The 16,812-nt window shown below is 32.3% G+C and overlaps 1 protein-coding gene across 2 annotated transcripts; it reads left to right on the forward strand.

The window, feature by feature from the left end:
- Positions 1–285: 285 nt before the first annotated feature.
- On the forward strand, positions 286–5,606 carry LOC146945879 (basic helix-loop-helix (bHLH) DNA-binding family protein). Of its 2 annotated transcripts, XM_085744162.1 has the most exons (9): positions 286–728; positions 858–983; positions 1,303–1,408; positions 1,497–1,511; positions 1,594–1,656; positions 1,939–2,375; positions 2,457–2,607; positions 3,077–3,487; positions 5,333–5,606. In XM_085744162.1, exons 1-9 carry the CDS (start codon positions 613–615, stop codon positions 5,420–5,422), a joined length of 1,515 nt encoding a protein of 504 aa, XP_085600288.1. In that variant the 5' UTR covers positions 286–612; the 3' UTR covers positions 5,423–5,606. The 2 variants fall into 2 exon arrangements, with proteins under 2 accessions (XP_085600288.1, XP_085600287.1); XM_085744161.1 differs by having other exon boundaries at positions 1,939–2,607.
- Positions 5,607–16,812: the final 11,206 nt, after the last annotated feature.

Genomic DNA, 16,812 nt, shown 5'->3' on the forward strand with positions numbered 1-16,812 from the left:
ACTCACTACTTTTCCTACCTTCTCCTCTCTCTCTCTCTCTCTCTTTCTCTTAATTTGGCTGCTTCCTTCACTACTTTTCTTTCTTCTTATTCACTTTTCATAATTTCCATGCTTGATTAAACCAACCCTCCTCCTAGTCCTCTGTCACTCCTTATATTGTTCATATATACATCACATATTCAGTTGTTGTCACTACTTTTCAATCTCTATCATCTCAAGAACACAAGACATTTTTACATAATCCCTCAACCTCCTTATTCAGGTGGGGATACTTATATTTTTCTTATGTCAACTTTTATATTTTTCTTCTTATAGTGGGATCACCCACTTCACTACTTTTCAAATCCTTTCTATTCACACAATATTACCAAGTATCTTGAATTTTTCAATACCAAAATTATTTATGCGCTAGCAATATATATATACTAGTCCTAATTACTTTGTCTCTTAATTTTCTTCTTTCCAAATATGGTTTTTGTCAAAGAGTTATTGCAAGCATATATAGTAATAAATTAAATCAAATGAATGATAGAATTCATATATACACACAATTTCTATGGTCTTACAATGCAAAATCAATATTAGCATAAAGTTGCACCTATAACCACATATATGGAAGGTGTCTTTTCCCTTCCTGTAGCCGTCAGAACTGAATTTATCCGTTCTCTAATGCAATCTCTTGGATGCTCTCACATTTGTCTTTGGTCATATGATACCATATTATCAAAGTATATATTTATTATGCATACACCTACCTACCTACATTATTATATTCTAAACTATACAATTTGTATATATTTGAACCATAGTAGTTGTTGATTGTGCTTATACAACTTGGTTTTTTTTTTTTGGAATAGTCGTTTGTCCTTCTTGGATGGTTTCTACAATGTGATAAACGATCAATTACCAAGTTCTTCTTTAGGGAGTGTAGCACAACAGCTTTTTAATCAATACAGGATTTTATCATTTGATGTCAATGATGAGTAAGTATATCTATTTTATAAAGTTTTTTGTAATTAAATTGGTATGCTTCTTTGCATGTTATCATAAATTCTTTTTTTTTTTTTTGCCGGATTCACGAGAGATCACTTTGTTGCAAGATTCGCTCTTCAACCTTGTGGTTCTCGGTTCGAGACTTGCCATCAGAAACTCTTTTGTTTTCTATCTACCTTAATAAATGTCTTTTTCTAACGATGCGTGACAGAATTTCACACATTTATTTTTCGCCGTTAGATCGTGAGATCTTTACTAGTTTATTTAATTTTTTTTTAGAAATAAATATGATTTGTTTGTTTTGTTTAGCCGTGTTCCTGGACTAGCTTTTAGGAATCAACGTCCCTACTTAGAGCTGCAACAATTGGAACTTCTTACACTGTCATCAACAGAAATACAGACACAATTCTACCAGGTTAGTACTTGTTGTCCTAAGAAAATTATTGCTATACTTGTATATATTAAGGCTATGTTGCTAAGGTAGCATGTTTTTGTTTTTACAGGAAGCAAGGATCAAGGTTTGTTTGTTGTCCAAGAAACTGAAAATTCTCTATATAAATTTGTATTTCTGAACTTATGATAGTGATCTTTTCTTTTCAGACTGTTGTTTTCATGGGGTGCAACAAAGGAGAAATTGAGCTTGGTTTCTTAAATATGTCTCAAGTAAGCAAGTATATAATGTATATTATCACATATAATGTAAATGTTGTCGGTAAATATTGTTTCGTTAAAAATTGGGGAAAAGGAGTCCCGTAAGTACAGTTCAAATGGTAAAAGACTGGATGAACATTTGATATGCGAATTCAAACCCATGATTCTCGCTTCTAATAGTCTTTTTACAACTCCAAGGGAATTTGAACTTTATTCTCTGAGGTTACAAAGTCAAACTCTTACAATTCGACTAAAGTAAAACTTTGATTTAACCACATTTTTCCGGCTGCGCAGGCGGATATTCAAACGGCACTTAGCAGTCTATTTCCTGAAGATTTTTCAAGACAGACACAACAAATTAATCAAAATCCACCTTCATCATCTTCATCTTCAATGAGATCACTATCAACAGCAGGTAGTCCTACTCCTGAATACTCATCTCTCATATTCAACATAAATCCACCTGGAACTTCTCCACCTCAATTTTCACCTGATCCTAACCAACTTGGAGGAGTAAATATTCCACCAATGAGGCCTGTTTCAAACACATTACTACCTCTTCAACTTCAACAATTGCCTCAAATCACACCAACACAATTATTCCCTACAACACAAATTGAGAATGATGTAATAATGAGAGCAATCCAAAATGTTCTATCTACACCCCCTTCTCATCAACATCAACCTCAGCAAAATTATGTGGCACATCCAGAAGCTAGTGCATTTGGAAGGTATAGACATGATAAAAGTCCTAATATAGGGTCAAATTTTAGAAGACAAAGTTTGATGAAGAGATCATTTGCATTCTTTAGAAGCTTGAATTTGATGAGAATGAGAGATCGAAATCAAGCGGCGCGCCCCTCGAGTAATCAACTTCATCATATGATATCAGAGCGACGAAGACGAGAGAAGCTTAATGAGAATTTTCAAGCACTTAGAGCATTACTTCCTCAAGGAACAAAGGTACGTACTAAATTGATAATCCCATCATGTTGTTTTATAATCAATGCATAATTATGTACCATAAGGAACAATGTTTTTGAAAAAAGAGCAATGATCACTAGCCGTCAAGATTTTTAATGTCTCTGCAAACGCAATCGCATCAATCCAATTTTTTCTTGCAAACGATTATATATAATAGCAAACATTATGTTGATCCGAGTGGAACTAGACTCAGATCGCTTAAGTAAGATCTCAGGTTCCAATGTTGTAAATAAAAAAATAAAATACGCGGTTGAGAAGAGAGACCACCTATTTTGTAGAGTATAGATTAATTATTAACAAAGTCGATAGTTCTCACAATAACATAGTTACATAAAACAAACAAAAATTACGCTCAACCGACAAAAAACATGAATGTTAGTAGTAGTTTTTTTGTATGTTAATTATTTCAAATTAATGTCTAAATATTGAACATGTTTAACTTGATCAGAAAGACAAAGCTTCCATACTGATAACAGCTAAGGAGACATTGAGATCTTTGATGGCTGAAATTGACAAACTAAGCAAAAGAAATCAAGAATTGATGTCACAACAATTGGCAGCAGCAAATAAAGAATCTACAACAACTGAAGAAATTATCAAATTCTCATCAAATGAAAGATTAACCGTTCGAGTTTTGCATGTAACGGGGTCGAGTTCATCAGAAGATGAATCAATGGTAGTGGACTTGCAAGTGAACGTGATGGGACAAATTTCTCAAGTTGATGTATTGATTCGATTATTGGAATTCTTAAATCATGATCAACATGTCAACTTGGTTTCAATGGATGCAACAAATACAAATCATGCACCAGGGAATGATTTACTTCATCAAATAACCTTCAGGCTAAGGATTACTCAGGTATGTTATATGCATGCATAAATAAATATTTACAAACAATTAATTCGTGAAATAATTAAGGGACAGATTCAATAACATTTGATATTATTTAGAGTTTTATGTTTTTTATACACTTACAATATTTAACAAAATACAAAGTTTATATGTGTGACTATAAAATAGTTATGATTAAAATCAAATAGTTTTTATAGTGAGTTATAAGTGTAAAAAGTATTTACATTGCCTTCATGTATAAATTAAATTTTAATATTTATGGCTTTTCAATGCAACAATTTTTAAATATTTTAGAGATATATTTATTTAATTTTTTCCCATTTATAATTTTTATAGTTTTTTTTTTTTGGTAAGCAAAATGCTAGGATGATTATACGTTCTAAACCAGTGTCATTCTAAAAACCGTTCAAAACTCTAACAACGACAATAATATCACTCACGACAATAAGCTTGTGACATTATCCTTTCTCACACTTGAGATGGTGACTCAAAACTTAACGAATACATATATTTTTGTTTTTGAGTAAAAAAAGTTTTTTTTTTGTCAAATCAACGCCGATCATATCATTATTCTAGATATAAGATCAATGATGTCTCTAAACTTTTAGTTAAAGGTAACTATGTCGATCATCGACCGTCAAAATTTAAACAACTGTTGATTAAGTATTTATCCACGATAAACCATAAATACTTTCCCACCCTAGCAATTGCCTTATTTACATAAGTCGGTAATATTTTCAAATTTTTCAAAAATGGTGGCTGCTTGCTAAGTCTATAGTTTGATCTGCACTATGATAATATAATAATTGATAACTCAGACAATTAGGTTTTGAAAATAGTGGCGGCTGCATAAACTTTATCACAGGATCCTAGAACCCCATTATTATGTCGATGAAAATTAATTTTTTTAGTATACAACTTCAAATATATGGTTAAAAGGAAGGAGCTTAGCAAGTGCAATTGTGTGTGCTTGAAATATACTGATTAGGTCGATTGGTGTGCTGAATTTGTCACCATCCAAAGATTACACAAGTCATATATTCAATTGATAAAGTGAATTCTATTTTGGCAGCCACCGAAAACAAGTCAGCATAGATAAATTATGTCCATAAATTCTATTATTAAAAGTTGCCTCAATCGTTAAGAAAGAGTAGTAAACTTGTGGTAGAGCTTGTTGAGTTAGTTTATAATAATAATTTAGACAAATGAATAAACGTCACTTTTCTTTTTACTCTTGAATAACGTCACATTTTTTTTTAGTCTGTCAAATGTCAATTTGGTTATATAAATCAATATTCAGCACCACCAAACGACCTACTATATAACAAATAATCCATATATATTGTTTTCGAGAAATACTTATTTTACAACAAAAATATATATATTTTTATATTTAATTTATATTAATTTTTTTAGAGGATTTAATTTATATTCATTGTGAGTGTATGATTTTTTTTTTTTTGAAAGAATGAATATTTTTAACATGTAAGCATATCTCATTTTTTTAAGGAATGTAAGCATGTCTCATTGCAATGTCGGTTTATTACATTTATTTTTTGAACTATTTTTTACAAACATCTACTAGTGAAATGTGCTTAAATAATGTAAATATTTTTAAACATTAACCAATTTTTATACATAAACCAATTGAACTCTTTCAAAAATGTTATATGATTGATATACATTGCGTAAATCGTGAGCAATTTCCTTTGTCATCATCATTGATCAACGTCACATTTTACTTTTGAAAATTACCTTATAATACATACCACAAAATCTTCATTAGGTGAGGAAAAAAGATGGAAACTAATTTTATGGAAGAATATTAACCAGTTTTGGTGGTTTATGCAGATAAGTGAATGGGACGAGGAAGCCTTCCAGGAAGCAGTGAGAAGAGTGGTTGCTGACTTGATACAGTCCCATGTGGACCAAAATATATGACTCACGTGATCACTTCTTATTATCTTTAATTAATTAATTAATTAATTAATTAATTAATTAATTATTATGTGGTGGTAGCAAATCATTGATGTTATCTGTAAGCCAATTATTCTTTAAAAAAAAAATGTGTAAGCCAATTATTAAATTAGATTCACTACTTATATTAACGAAATTAGCTTCACTACCCCCACCAGATTCTATATTTACGTTTGTTTCATAAAATTTGATTTATTAGAGGGGCATAATTATATTTTTTTTGTAAGTTAGTCTATAATATTTTTTTATCTGTGTTCGTTTTAGATTTATTTTATTTTTTGTCTCACGGAATGCTAAATATTAAATAAATTAATTTTTTAATTATTTTTAAGGGAAGTCAACACATTTTTATGGTGATGGTTATTTGTCAGAACTTTATTTTATTTTATTAAATAAGAGTAGAGATTAAATTACACTAATTTAATATTTGTAAACCCTAAAAAAAAACTAATTTAACATTTCGAGGCTATGGATACTCGATTGAATGATGCATTGATGCTGGCCTACTAGGAAATACCAACCAGGCCGTAACACAGGCTCAATAGGAGAAGGTTCCAACTTGGCATAATTAAGGAAATGAATGGTATTTTCTAGCTCATGGAACGTAGGGTTTTTTTTACCTTAGTAGTAAAGTTTGATTGCATTATTTACCAATCTAGCATAGTTGAGAGGTAGTAACTAGTAAGTCATACATACCATGAACAACATAATTTTTTTACAGGAAAATCGTGTTTGGAGATATCTACTTCTATAAAAAATATTAAGAGTTTCGCATCGAATGAGATAAAAGTTGAACATGAGTTTATAAGTAGAGGAAGTTCTAACCTTACAAATCAATTTTGTAAGATTACGTTAGGTTGAAATTGAGTTTATAAGAAGAGGAAGTTCTAAACTATTAAGAGTTTCACATTGAATGATATCATAAAGGTTGATTGCTTATAAGTAGAGAAAGACAAAATGAAATTGGTTTATCTTTCATTCTCTTATAGATATGAGAGACAATAAACTACAGTTGCTTACAATGATCTAAAGTAATTCTCCACCTCTCTCTAACTCTCATTCTTTGATTGGATGAAACCCACATATGTCTCACACTTTAGAAATAGATTCCACATAAAGTGGTGAGACCAAGGCGTTTCATTCCATAAAAGAGTGAATGTTAGTGAGAGTCTTAAAAAAAGAGTGTTCTTATAATTGTCTCAAAAGTTTCAATGTCCATCATAGATGTCGGTAATTAATTTAGCATCAAAAGTAATAGTCACAAAATAATAAAATCAGCCACAAGATGAAGATCCATACATCGTCTTTGTTGCAATTGAAGAGAATAGATATCTTTTTTCTTATTTTTAAAATTTTTAAGGTTAAACTTATTAGAAGTCAAATCAATAGATAACTCGCGTTTTAGTGAGGGTAACCACATCTTTATTAATTTCGATTTTTTATTGATGAAACTAATTGTATTCAGTATATTATAGTTAATGACATGATATAAGTTTATCATGCACACAAAGGACGTTTTTAGTGGCAATTGATTGTACAGATGCATCGAGTTTTGTTGGCTTGGAAGAAGGTAGAGAAATAAAATTAAACAAATTGGTATATGTATATGTACTAGTATTTGCCCCGTGCAACGCACAGGCAAAAAGTAGTTAATGTAGTAAATTGAATTATGGGTTCTTAAGAAAATAACAAAGTAAATAAGCTAAATAGTCGCTCATATAAATTAACTTATATAGTTACTCTATAACAATCAATAAATAAAACAACTGTCATAGTCATCTCATGGTTTAGCCTGTGTCCTACAATGTTGTATTTTAATCATGAAATGACCACAAAAAAGTCTCAAAACAATTAAATAGCTTATTTTTCTTAATATACACTATCGAGAGGAAGATTTTGTAAGTCTCTTGTGTAGTGTTTTACATCCTATTATTTTTCTTATACAGGGTCATGAATTTATCCAAAGAAATTTGCATATTTTCTTCAATATTTAGTTAACTCAATCATATAAAATAATTTTGTCTAAGTTTACAAAGATAAATTAAAACAAATGAAGTAAATGTTTACTCAAATTGAGGCCACTCTACTTTTGTTTTCATAATAGTTGTTTCTCTATTATGCCATTTATAGAATAAATCTGAATACATAACAGGAGTTGATCAAAAAAAAATACAAAACAGAAAAATGATAACAAGTTTGATTCAAAAATAGTTTTTAAATAGATTCCGACTAATTTGATAACAAGTTTTTAAAAAATTTGATTACCAAACAAGTTTTCTAATTTTCTATTTTCTAAAACTGTTTTTGAAAATTATGTTACCAAATGGAGTTTCTAATTTTTTTCATTTCTAAAACAGTTTTGAAAAGTCACATTACCAAACGAGTTTTTTCTCTTTCTTTTCTTGAAAACACTTTTCTAAAATTGATTTTTAAAACATATTTTGAAAACTAAAAACAAAAAGTGTTTCAAACAGGCCCAAAAAGTCGGAATCTATTTTTGAATCAATCGCGGTTTTCAATTTTCAAAATTTCATTTATAAATCTGTTTTTAAAAACTATTTTTGAAGAAGAAAATAAAAGAAAAATTGTTTGGCAATCAAATTAACAAAAACTGTTTTCAAGATTGATATTATTACGGATATGCCATTAATTAAAATAGGTAGTTGTCAGTGTTTTTAGTTTTCAAAGGAAAATCAAAACAAGAAAGCAAAACAGCTAAAACCAGTTTCCGGTGTTTTAGTTTTCAAAACTGATTTTTTCAAAATTGTTTCCGAAGTCACATCCATGTAACGCCTGACCTTATATTAAAACTTGACATTTAAACCAAAACATTGGAACACTCTTGTTCTAACAAAAAGAGATTTGTTTTTGGTATTTGAATATTCAAATCATATATTGCATAAAAATGTCTTTTCTAGTAAGTTCATACAAAATTATCTATGCAATTTCACTTCTGCAAGACTTAACATTTTGAATAAATACTCACATAAGTATTATTTAAACGTAAAGTTAAGAACACTCTTGTTCTAACACTTTTTTTAACACTCACTTTGTTTCAATTTGGAGTTCTATCATGTGCATTTCTGCTACCAATATTGAATTTTGTTTGTGTGTTTGCTTATGGTGATTTTGCTTTTCCTTTTTATTTCCGTTTTTTTTGGTGTGTTTATTATGGTTGTTATGCTTAATTGCATTTGCCACATTCAGTTTTTCTTGTTGTTTTTAATATTGAGGTTAGTTACAGGGTTTTCGTTAATTAACAATCATAACAACCATTGGCTCTTCTTCCTTTTTCATCTTCTTCTTTCATGTTCTTCACTCTTATATTTAGCACACTCATGGAGATTGAAAAAGTTTTATCAGCGAGTTTTTAAGATAGATTATTACACGAATGAACATGGAAATTATAAATCCTTTTTCTTTTTTCTTATTTCATTTCACTTTTACTTCACTCATTTTTCTTATTACATGAATGAACATGAAAATTTTAGTTTTTAACAAGATGAGTCCCACATGGATAACATCAACAAAAAAGTGTAGTTATATATAACAAAAGAAATGTGTAATAAATATGGTGGCTTAAAGATTTTGGAAATTTAAGTTGCAAAACTTAATTCCCAAAGTCTACAGCACCTTTTATATTTTACGTAAAAATTACACATTTCAGTTTTAGTTTTAGTTTTAAGTTCATTTGATTAATTAGTAATTTTAAACAAGTCTTTTTTATATAAAAATTTGTAAATAATTTATAATGAAGTCTTTAAATTCAAAATTAATCTTTTGCCATTCAAAAAATAAATTAAAAAAAATCGAGTTTTTCAATTTTATACAAAAAAGAAATTACAAAACTCAATTAGATTTTTTTAAAATTCAATGACTTATTTAGACATTTGAAGTTTATTCTTAGTGAATCTCCCCTCCCTGTACTTTCAAAAACTTCCTAAAAAAATCAACAATCTTTGGCATCGTCGCAAAAACTTTGATGATAAATTTGGCAAGCATATATAATAGTAAGTTATCATCTCCATAGAGAATGTCATTTTCTACTAAGCAATTTATTAATTAAAAACTGTAAATTGGGGGAGTTTGCAAGATTGTTTGATTCTATGAAAAGGGTATGTGAGAGCGTTGGAAACAAGAATGAGTCAATGCTTTATACTCTTACTCAGCTTCTTCAGCATTGAGAAGCTTTTCCCTAAGCTATGTTGTTGATTCTTGTAAGCCATCGCTGTTGATCGTGTGAATTTTTAGTGCATCATCGCCATGGTAATTGAAAGCCATCGCAGTTGATCTTTTTCAAGCAACATTAATTCTTATGATTGCCATTTAACCAAAACCCTGTAACTTGCCTCAATATTACAAACAATGTGAAAAACTAAATGTGGAAAATGCAATTAAAAAGCATATAGAACTAACCAATATTGAAAGAGCATATATATAGAATTATAGATTAGAGATAAATATCTCTGAAATTTAAGAGAGTTGCTTTTCTGACAAAGAATACTTCCAATTGACACATAGAAATGACCTTAATATCCCCAGCGGTTGTTAACTGCCGCTGGAAAACACGCCGGTAGTTAACTACTGTTGAGTGCCAGCGGTTGTTAACAACCGCCGAAGTTGAGTGTAGCGGTTGTTAACTGCCGCTACATGCTTAACATTTTTCCAGGAGCTCATTTCCATCTTCCTTATTTTATGTTTTTCCTAACCAATTTTAACTTTCATTTTCATCTAAAATTTTTATCAAATAACCAATTGAAAAATCTTCTAAAATTTTCATGTAATAATACATAAACATATTCATCCAATATTTAACAGGAACATGGTTAAATTAAAACGCAAGAAATAATATATAACGAACGTACGTATATGTCATAAAAATAGGAAAATGTACGGAACATGTCATAATAATACATCATGATCATCATACTCAAAAAATACATAAAAAAATCCTAATACTAATCAGCCCTGCCTAGCCTGCCTCTGCTGCCCCCTGCGCCGCCTGGAAATCTGATAAGTAAGGACAGGCTCAGTAGCACTAACTATCCGCAAGACCTCCTGGAAATCTGATATGTGCGCCACATCCCGGACGATCGTCAGTGTGTCAGGCATCTCCCTGGCATGCTCCTCCACAATCAGCTGCTCCACATTCGCCGGCCTAGGAGGGGATCCCTCATCAGGTGGGAGAATGCGAGGGTGAGAGACTGTGGTGTAACACCCCATTTTCCCAACATAAAAATTTCATCATAAATCAGAGTATTTTAAAATCATAACAGAGTGTCACATACTTCTTGAAAAATCATAAAATGGATAATAATAATTATCTCTCAATCTCAACATCAAATTCTAAAACCATGCGGCGGAAAATAATTCAACATACTAAGTCTTGGCACGCAGGCCTTAACAAAAATCTCATAAAATAGTTCAATACTCAATCATAAAAGGGTTCATAAAAGACACGTAAGGAATAGATATGAAAGCAAGTCCCATCCCGTTACGTATCAGAGCACCTAAACACAAAGTGAGGAGTCCACTCACGAACACTTCTAGTCTTTATTACCTGCAAGTTACCCATACGAAGGGCAACATTTTCAAGCAGAAGGGGTGAGATTTCACAGTCAATAAATTAAGCATGTAATTCATTAAAATGCATTTAGCAACATAAAACATTATTAACATATCAAACATTTATCATTTAGCATATTATCATTTCATTATCAAATACCATCATCATATATCATCATCATTAAATATCATGTTCAACTTAACACTTGACTCGACAACACGACTCAACTTGACAATGCAACTCTTATCAACTTAACAACTTAACAACTTTAAACCATCGTGAAACTTCTTGATATGCAAATGCATGTGGTACCAATCAGCAACGTAAATGAGCGTAATTAGGCTCTCGACATGTGAGCACAAAGGCTATCGGGCCTAAAGCCCCCAACTTTAATGAGCACAAAGGCTGCCGGGCCTAAAGCCCCCAACTTTAATGAGCAAAAAGGCTGCCGGGCCTAAAGCCCCCAACTTGAATGAGCACAAAGGCTGCCGGGCCTCAAGCCCCCATCTTTAATGAGTATGCAATGGACTCAACTCCTACAACTTAGACATCTTGAACTTCTTAAACAACTTATATGATTCCAATAATTTGGACGACTTCTTACGACTTCACAACTTAGACCGACACTTACAACTTTATGACATTAATGGTCAACAACAGCAACATGCAACAAGTGCAGCATATAACAACTCTTATATAACACATCGTCATTTAATAACATCGCTATATAATCATCTTCAATTATGTTACATCCTTAAAATAACACATCAAATAATTCATTCAACACGCATCATGAATAATTCATCTTTACTCATCAATTAATGTCTAATCAATTCAATTCATCATCTAAAACATAGTATTTAAAACACAGAAATAATTTTCAATATAAATATCAAACCTGTAAGAAAAATTACTATGAAATTATAATATATTCTTTCAGCCAAAATAGTAGCAATTATTCGGTGCTCATATATATGTGTATAATCCTTTAGAAGTATATACCCAATTTATAACCTAAGACGCAATTTAGCAACCAGGCATAACAAAAATACTAGTGTAGCAACAATTCAGAAATAAAACACTAAAGAAATAGATGCATGATTAATGTATTAGCTTCATTAGCCTTTTAAGTAATATATTTCTTTCTAAAGGTATTAGCATCAGACTACTGTTAGTTAAAATTAATGAAAGGTGAAACTAGAAATCACAACGTAAGTATCCAATTAGAGATCATAAAAGCATTGGTTTTCGGGCAACTTTTGAATCGTATTCAAAATTATTAGATAGCCGAACTTAATTTATCAAAACAAGGATTCAATAATATTCCTATGCAGCATCTCTCCCAAATTTTAAATCTAAAACAACTTATATATTTACGACTGATATTTTTGGCTTCTTCATTTTTCATCACCTAATCATCAATTCTCACTCAAACCCTAATTCTTATAATCTTACAAAACTCATCCTAAAACACGTTAGATGCAATCTAATGATCTACAGACTTAATATTAGTGAAAGATAGTCTCACCTTAACCTCGATTGAAGCTTTCACAAAACATAACAAACTCAATAGCAGCCACAAATCCAAGCATTTAACTGGTTCACCTCTTCTTTTGCCGACGTAGTAAACGAAAACCATAACAGCCGAAATAAATAGGTGGTTGTATCCCTTGATTGATCGGTTTCCTTAGAACTAAAGGAAAATAGAGCCGACTTAATTTGTGACATATGTGAAGCTATGTGAACGTTATATGTACAAAGCTAGTGTGCGGCATGTTCCCCAATGTACTCATGATCAATGGATCCACCTATAAGTTTATGGAATGATGGATTTTGATAATAATAGTGATGTAAGGTGAATCATCAGAGTGGAAAACCATGAGGCTGCCGCAATACATATACAAGGGTTTTTGATTCTTATGTTACATGACTAGCATATGTATCTATATACCTAATACTAGCGGCAAGGTAGTTTAAGCCCTCCTTAACTCCCGTGTTCCTCATCAATCTATTTTATTAATATATATAATATAAAATAATAATATATATTACATTATATATATTATAATAAATCACATAATATACTACTAAAATGCAATAAATCATTCAAATATTAAATATTAAAAAGTAGGCGTTACAACTCTCCCCCACTTAGAATATTTACGTCCTCGTAAATGTACCTTGTTCAAACAACTCTGGGTAAGATTCTCGCATCTTACACTCCAATTCTCACGTCAAACTTTCACCAGCTGCTCCTTCCCAAACGACCTTCAATTCTCACTGGTAAGATCTCAACCGTAAGGTCATCCCTAACTCGCACATCATCTCTTTGGATCACGGAACATACTTCCTAAGTTGCGACACATGAAAAACATCATGCAAATTTGAAAGATGCGGTGGTAAACCCACTCGGTAAGCCACCATTCCAACACTTTCTGATATCTGATACGGATCAATAAACTTCGGAGTCAACTTCTTTGACTTCAATGCACGCCCAACACCTGTCACCGGAGTGAATCTCAAAAACATATGGTCCCCTTCTTGAAACTGAAGATCCTTCCTGCGCTTATCATGATAACTCTCCTGTCTATCTTGCGACTCTTTCATCTTTTCTCTAATTAATTTCCGCCAACTGAGCTACAGGAAAACTAATATTAATCAGAATGAAGTGTGCCGACTTCGTCAATCTATCAACAATCACCCAAATAGCGTCATTCCCTTTAGGACTATTCGGCAAACTCGTCACAAAAGCCATGGATATACTATCCCATTTCCATTCTGGTACATCTAACGGTGTCATCAACCCAATAGGTTTCTGATGCTCCACCTTCGACTTCTGACAAATCAACAAGAGTACACAAATTGTGCTACATCACGTTTCAATCCAGACCACCAAAACAACTTCTTTAAGTCATGATACATCTTTGTAGCTCCCGGATGAATACTCAAGCTACTTCTATGACTCTCTTCAAGAATCATCTTCTTCATCTCATCATTGTCTGGAATACAAATTCTCCCTCGAAACCTCAACACACCTTGATCATAGACCTTAAAGTCACTATCTTCAGCTTGATTACTGGCAACCAACAAGTCCACAAACTTAACATCAACTTTATGCGCATCTTTAATACTTTTCAAGAAATCATTATCAATTTTCAGCATTCCTAGCTTAACACTCCGAGACGACATTTCACAAACTAAGCTCAAATCTCTAAACTGTTCAAGCAATTCAAACTCTTTAACCGTCATGGCAGACATATGTAAAGTCTTCCTACTTAAGGCATCTGCAACAACATTAGCTTTACCCGGATGATAATTCAAACCAAAATCATAATCTTTCAACAATTCGAGCCACCTTCGCTGTCTCATATTTAATTCTTTCTGATCAAACAAATACTTCAAGCTCTTGTGATCACTAAACACCTCGAATCTCGAACCATACAAGTAATGTCTCCAAATCTTAAGCACAAATACAACTGCGGCTAATTCAAGATCATGAGTAGGATAATCCCGTTCATGAATTCTCAACTGTCTTAATGCATAAGCAACCACTTTACCATCTTGCATAAGTACACCGCCTAAGCCCAACATGGACGCATCACAATACACCACAAAAGGTTCATCAGGTTTCGGCAAAATCAAAATCAGAGCCGTCATCAAACGCTTCTTCAATTCATTAAAATTGTCCTCACAATGAACATCCCACACAAAGGTTTTACCTTTACACGTCAACTGCGTTAACGAAAGTGCTAACTTAGAAAATCCTTCTATAAATCTTCGGTAGTAACCTGCCAAACCCAAAAAGCTTCTAATCTCTGTAACTGACTTAGGAGTCTCCCATTGTGATACTGCTTCAACTTTAGACGGATCGACTGCAATACCACTACCAGAAATAACATGGCCAAGAAAACTTACTTCCTTCAACCAGAATTCACACTTAGACAATTTAGCATACAGCTTCTTCTCTTTCAGCACTTGCAAGACAATCTTCAAATGCTCAGCGTGTTCTTCTTCTGTCTTAGAGTAAATCAAAATATCATCGATGAACACAACCACGAAGCGATACAAAAATGCATGAAAAATGTGATTCATGTACTCCATAAACACGCCAGGCGCATTACTAACACCAAAAGGCATCACCTTATATTCATAATGTCCATATCGCGTCCTAAAAGCCGTCTTCTACATATCTTCATCTTTTACTTTAATCTGGTGATAACCCGACCTCAAGTCAATCTTGCTGAACACACGTGCACCCACTAGCTGATCCATCAAGTCATCAATTCTTGGAAGTGGATACCTATTCTTTATAGTTACCTTGTTCAACTGTCGATAGTCAATACACAACCTCACACTACCATCCTTCTTCTTAACCAACAATACCGGCGCTCCCCAAGGTAAAACGCTCGGTCTTTTAAACTTCTTATCAAGTAAATCTTCCAATTGTTTCTTCAATTCCGCCAACTCAGAAGCTGACATGCGATAAGGTGTCATAGACACAGACTTCGTTCCTGGAATAAGATCAATAGAAAATTCGACCTCCCTCTCTGGCGGCAGACACTTCCTGATGTGCCGGTAAGATCAAACAACAATATCTTCAGGAAAACTTCGGGAAATCCTCACACAATTTGCAACTTATCACTCACTGCTTGATTCTCAATAGATAGTGACGCCATCAACGAAAACATCAAAATTCCATCACGTGCTAACTGCTTCAGCTGCTTAGTAGACAAAACTCTGCTCCACTTTCTTCTTCGGTAGAAGAGAAATACACCGACTTACTAAAACAATTAATGTGAACATGGTTGTACTCCAACCAGTTCATACTAAGGGTTAAACAACAAACAACAAACAGGACAACTCAATGACGATATCTCAACCGTCAACGACACTACTCGACTCATCTATTTGGCCGGATGGACCGACCTGCTCTGATACCAATTGTAACACCCCATTTTCCCAACATAAAAATTTCATCATAAATCAGAGTATTTTAAAATCATAACAAAGTGTCACATACTTCTTGAAAAATCATAAAATGGATAATAATAATTATCTCTCAATCTCAACATCAAATTCTAAAACCATGCGGCGGAAAATAATTCAACATACTAAGTCTTGGCACGCAGGCCTTAACAAAAATCTCATAAAATAGTTCAATACTCAATCATAAAAGGGTTCATAAAAGACACGTAAGGAATAGATATGAAAGCAAGTCCCATCCCGTTACGTATCAGAGCACCTAAACACAAAGTGAGGAGTCCACTCACGAACACTTCTAGTCTTTATTACCTGCAAGTTACCCATACGAAGGGCAACATTTTCAAGCAGAAGGGGTGAGATTTCACAGTCAATAAATTAAGCATGTAATTCATTAAAATGCATTTAGCAACATAAAACATTATTAACATATCAAACATTTATCATTTAGCATATTATCATTTCATAATCAAATACCATCATCATATATCATCATCATTAAATATCATGTTCAACTTAACACTTGACTCGACAACACGACTCACACTACAAAAAACGCGCCAAATTACGGCGGTTATTTAAGGGAGGTTATAAAAAACCCCCGCAAATTAGTAAAAAAGGGAATTTGAGACTTCATGCGGCACTTATTCTATGGCAGTTTAATAACCCCCACAAATTGAAGCCCCTTTTTCCAATTTCACTCTCCCGCGACCTTTTATTTTACATGCGCGCTCCTGAATTTTTAATATTTCATTATTTTTTTCTTTTCCCTCTTTTTTTTTCATCTAAACTTTATAGGGTTACATAA

The sequence above is a fragment of the Medicago sativa genome, chromosome 2 (assembly GCF_051527215.1).
Source record: "Medicago sativa cultivar Bolivia chromosome 2, Bolivia_mono, whole genome shotgun sequence".
NCBI lineage: Eukaryota > Viridiplantae > Streptophyta > Magnoliopsida > Fabales > Fabaceae > Medicago > Medicago sativa.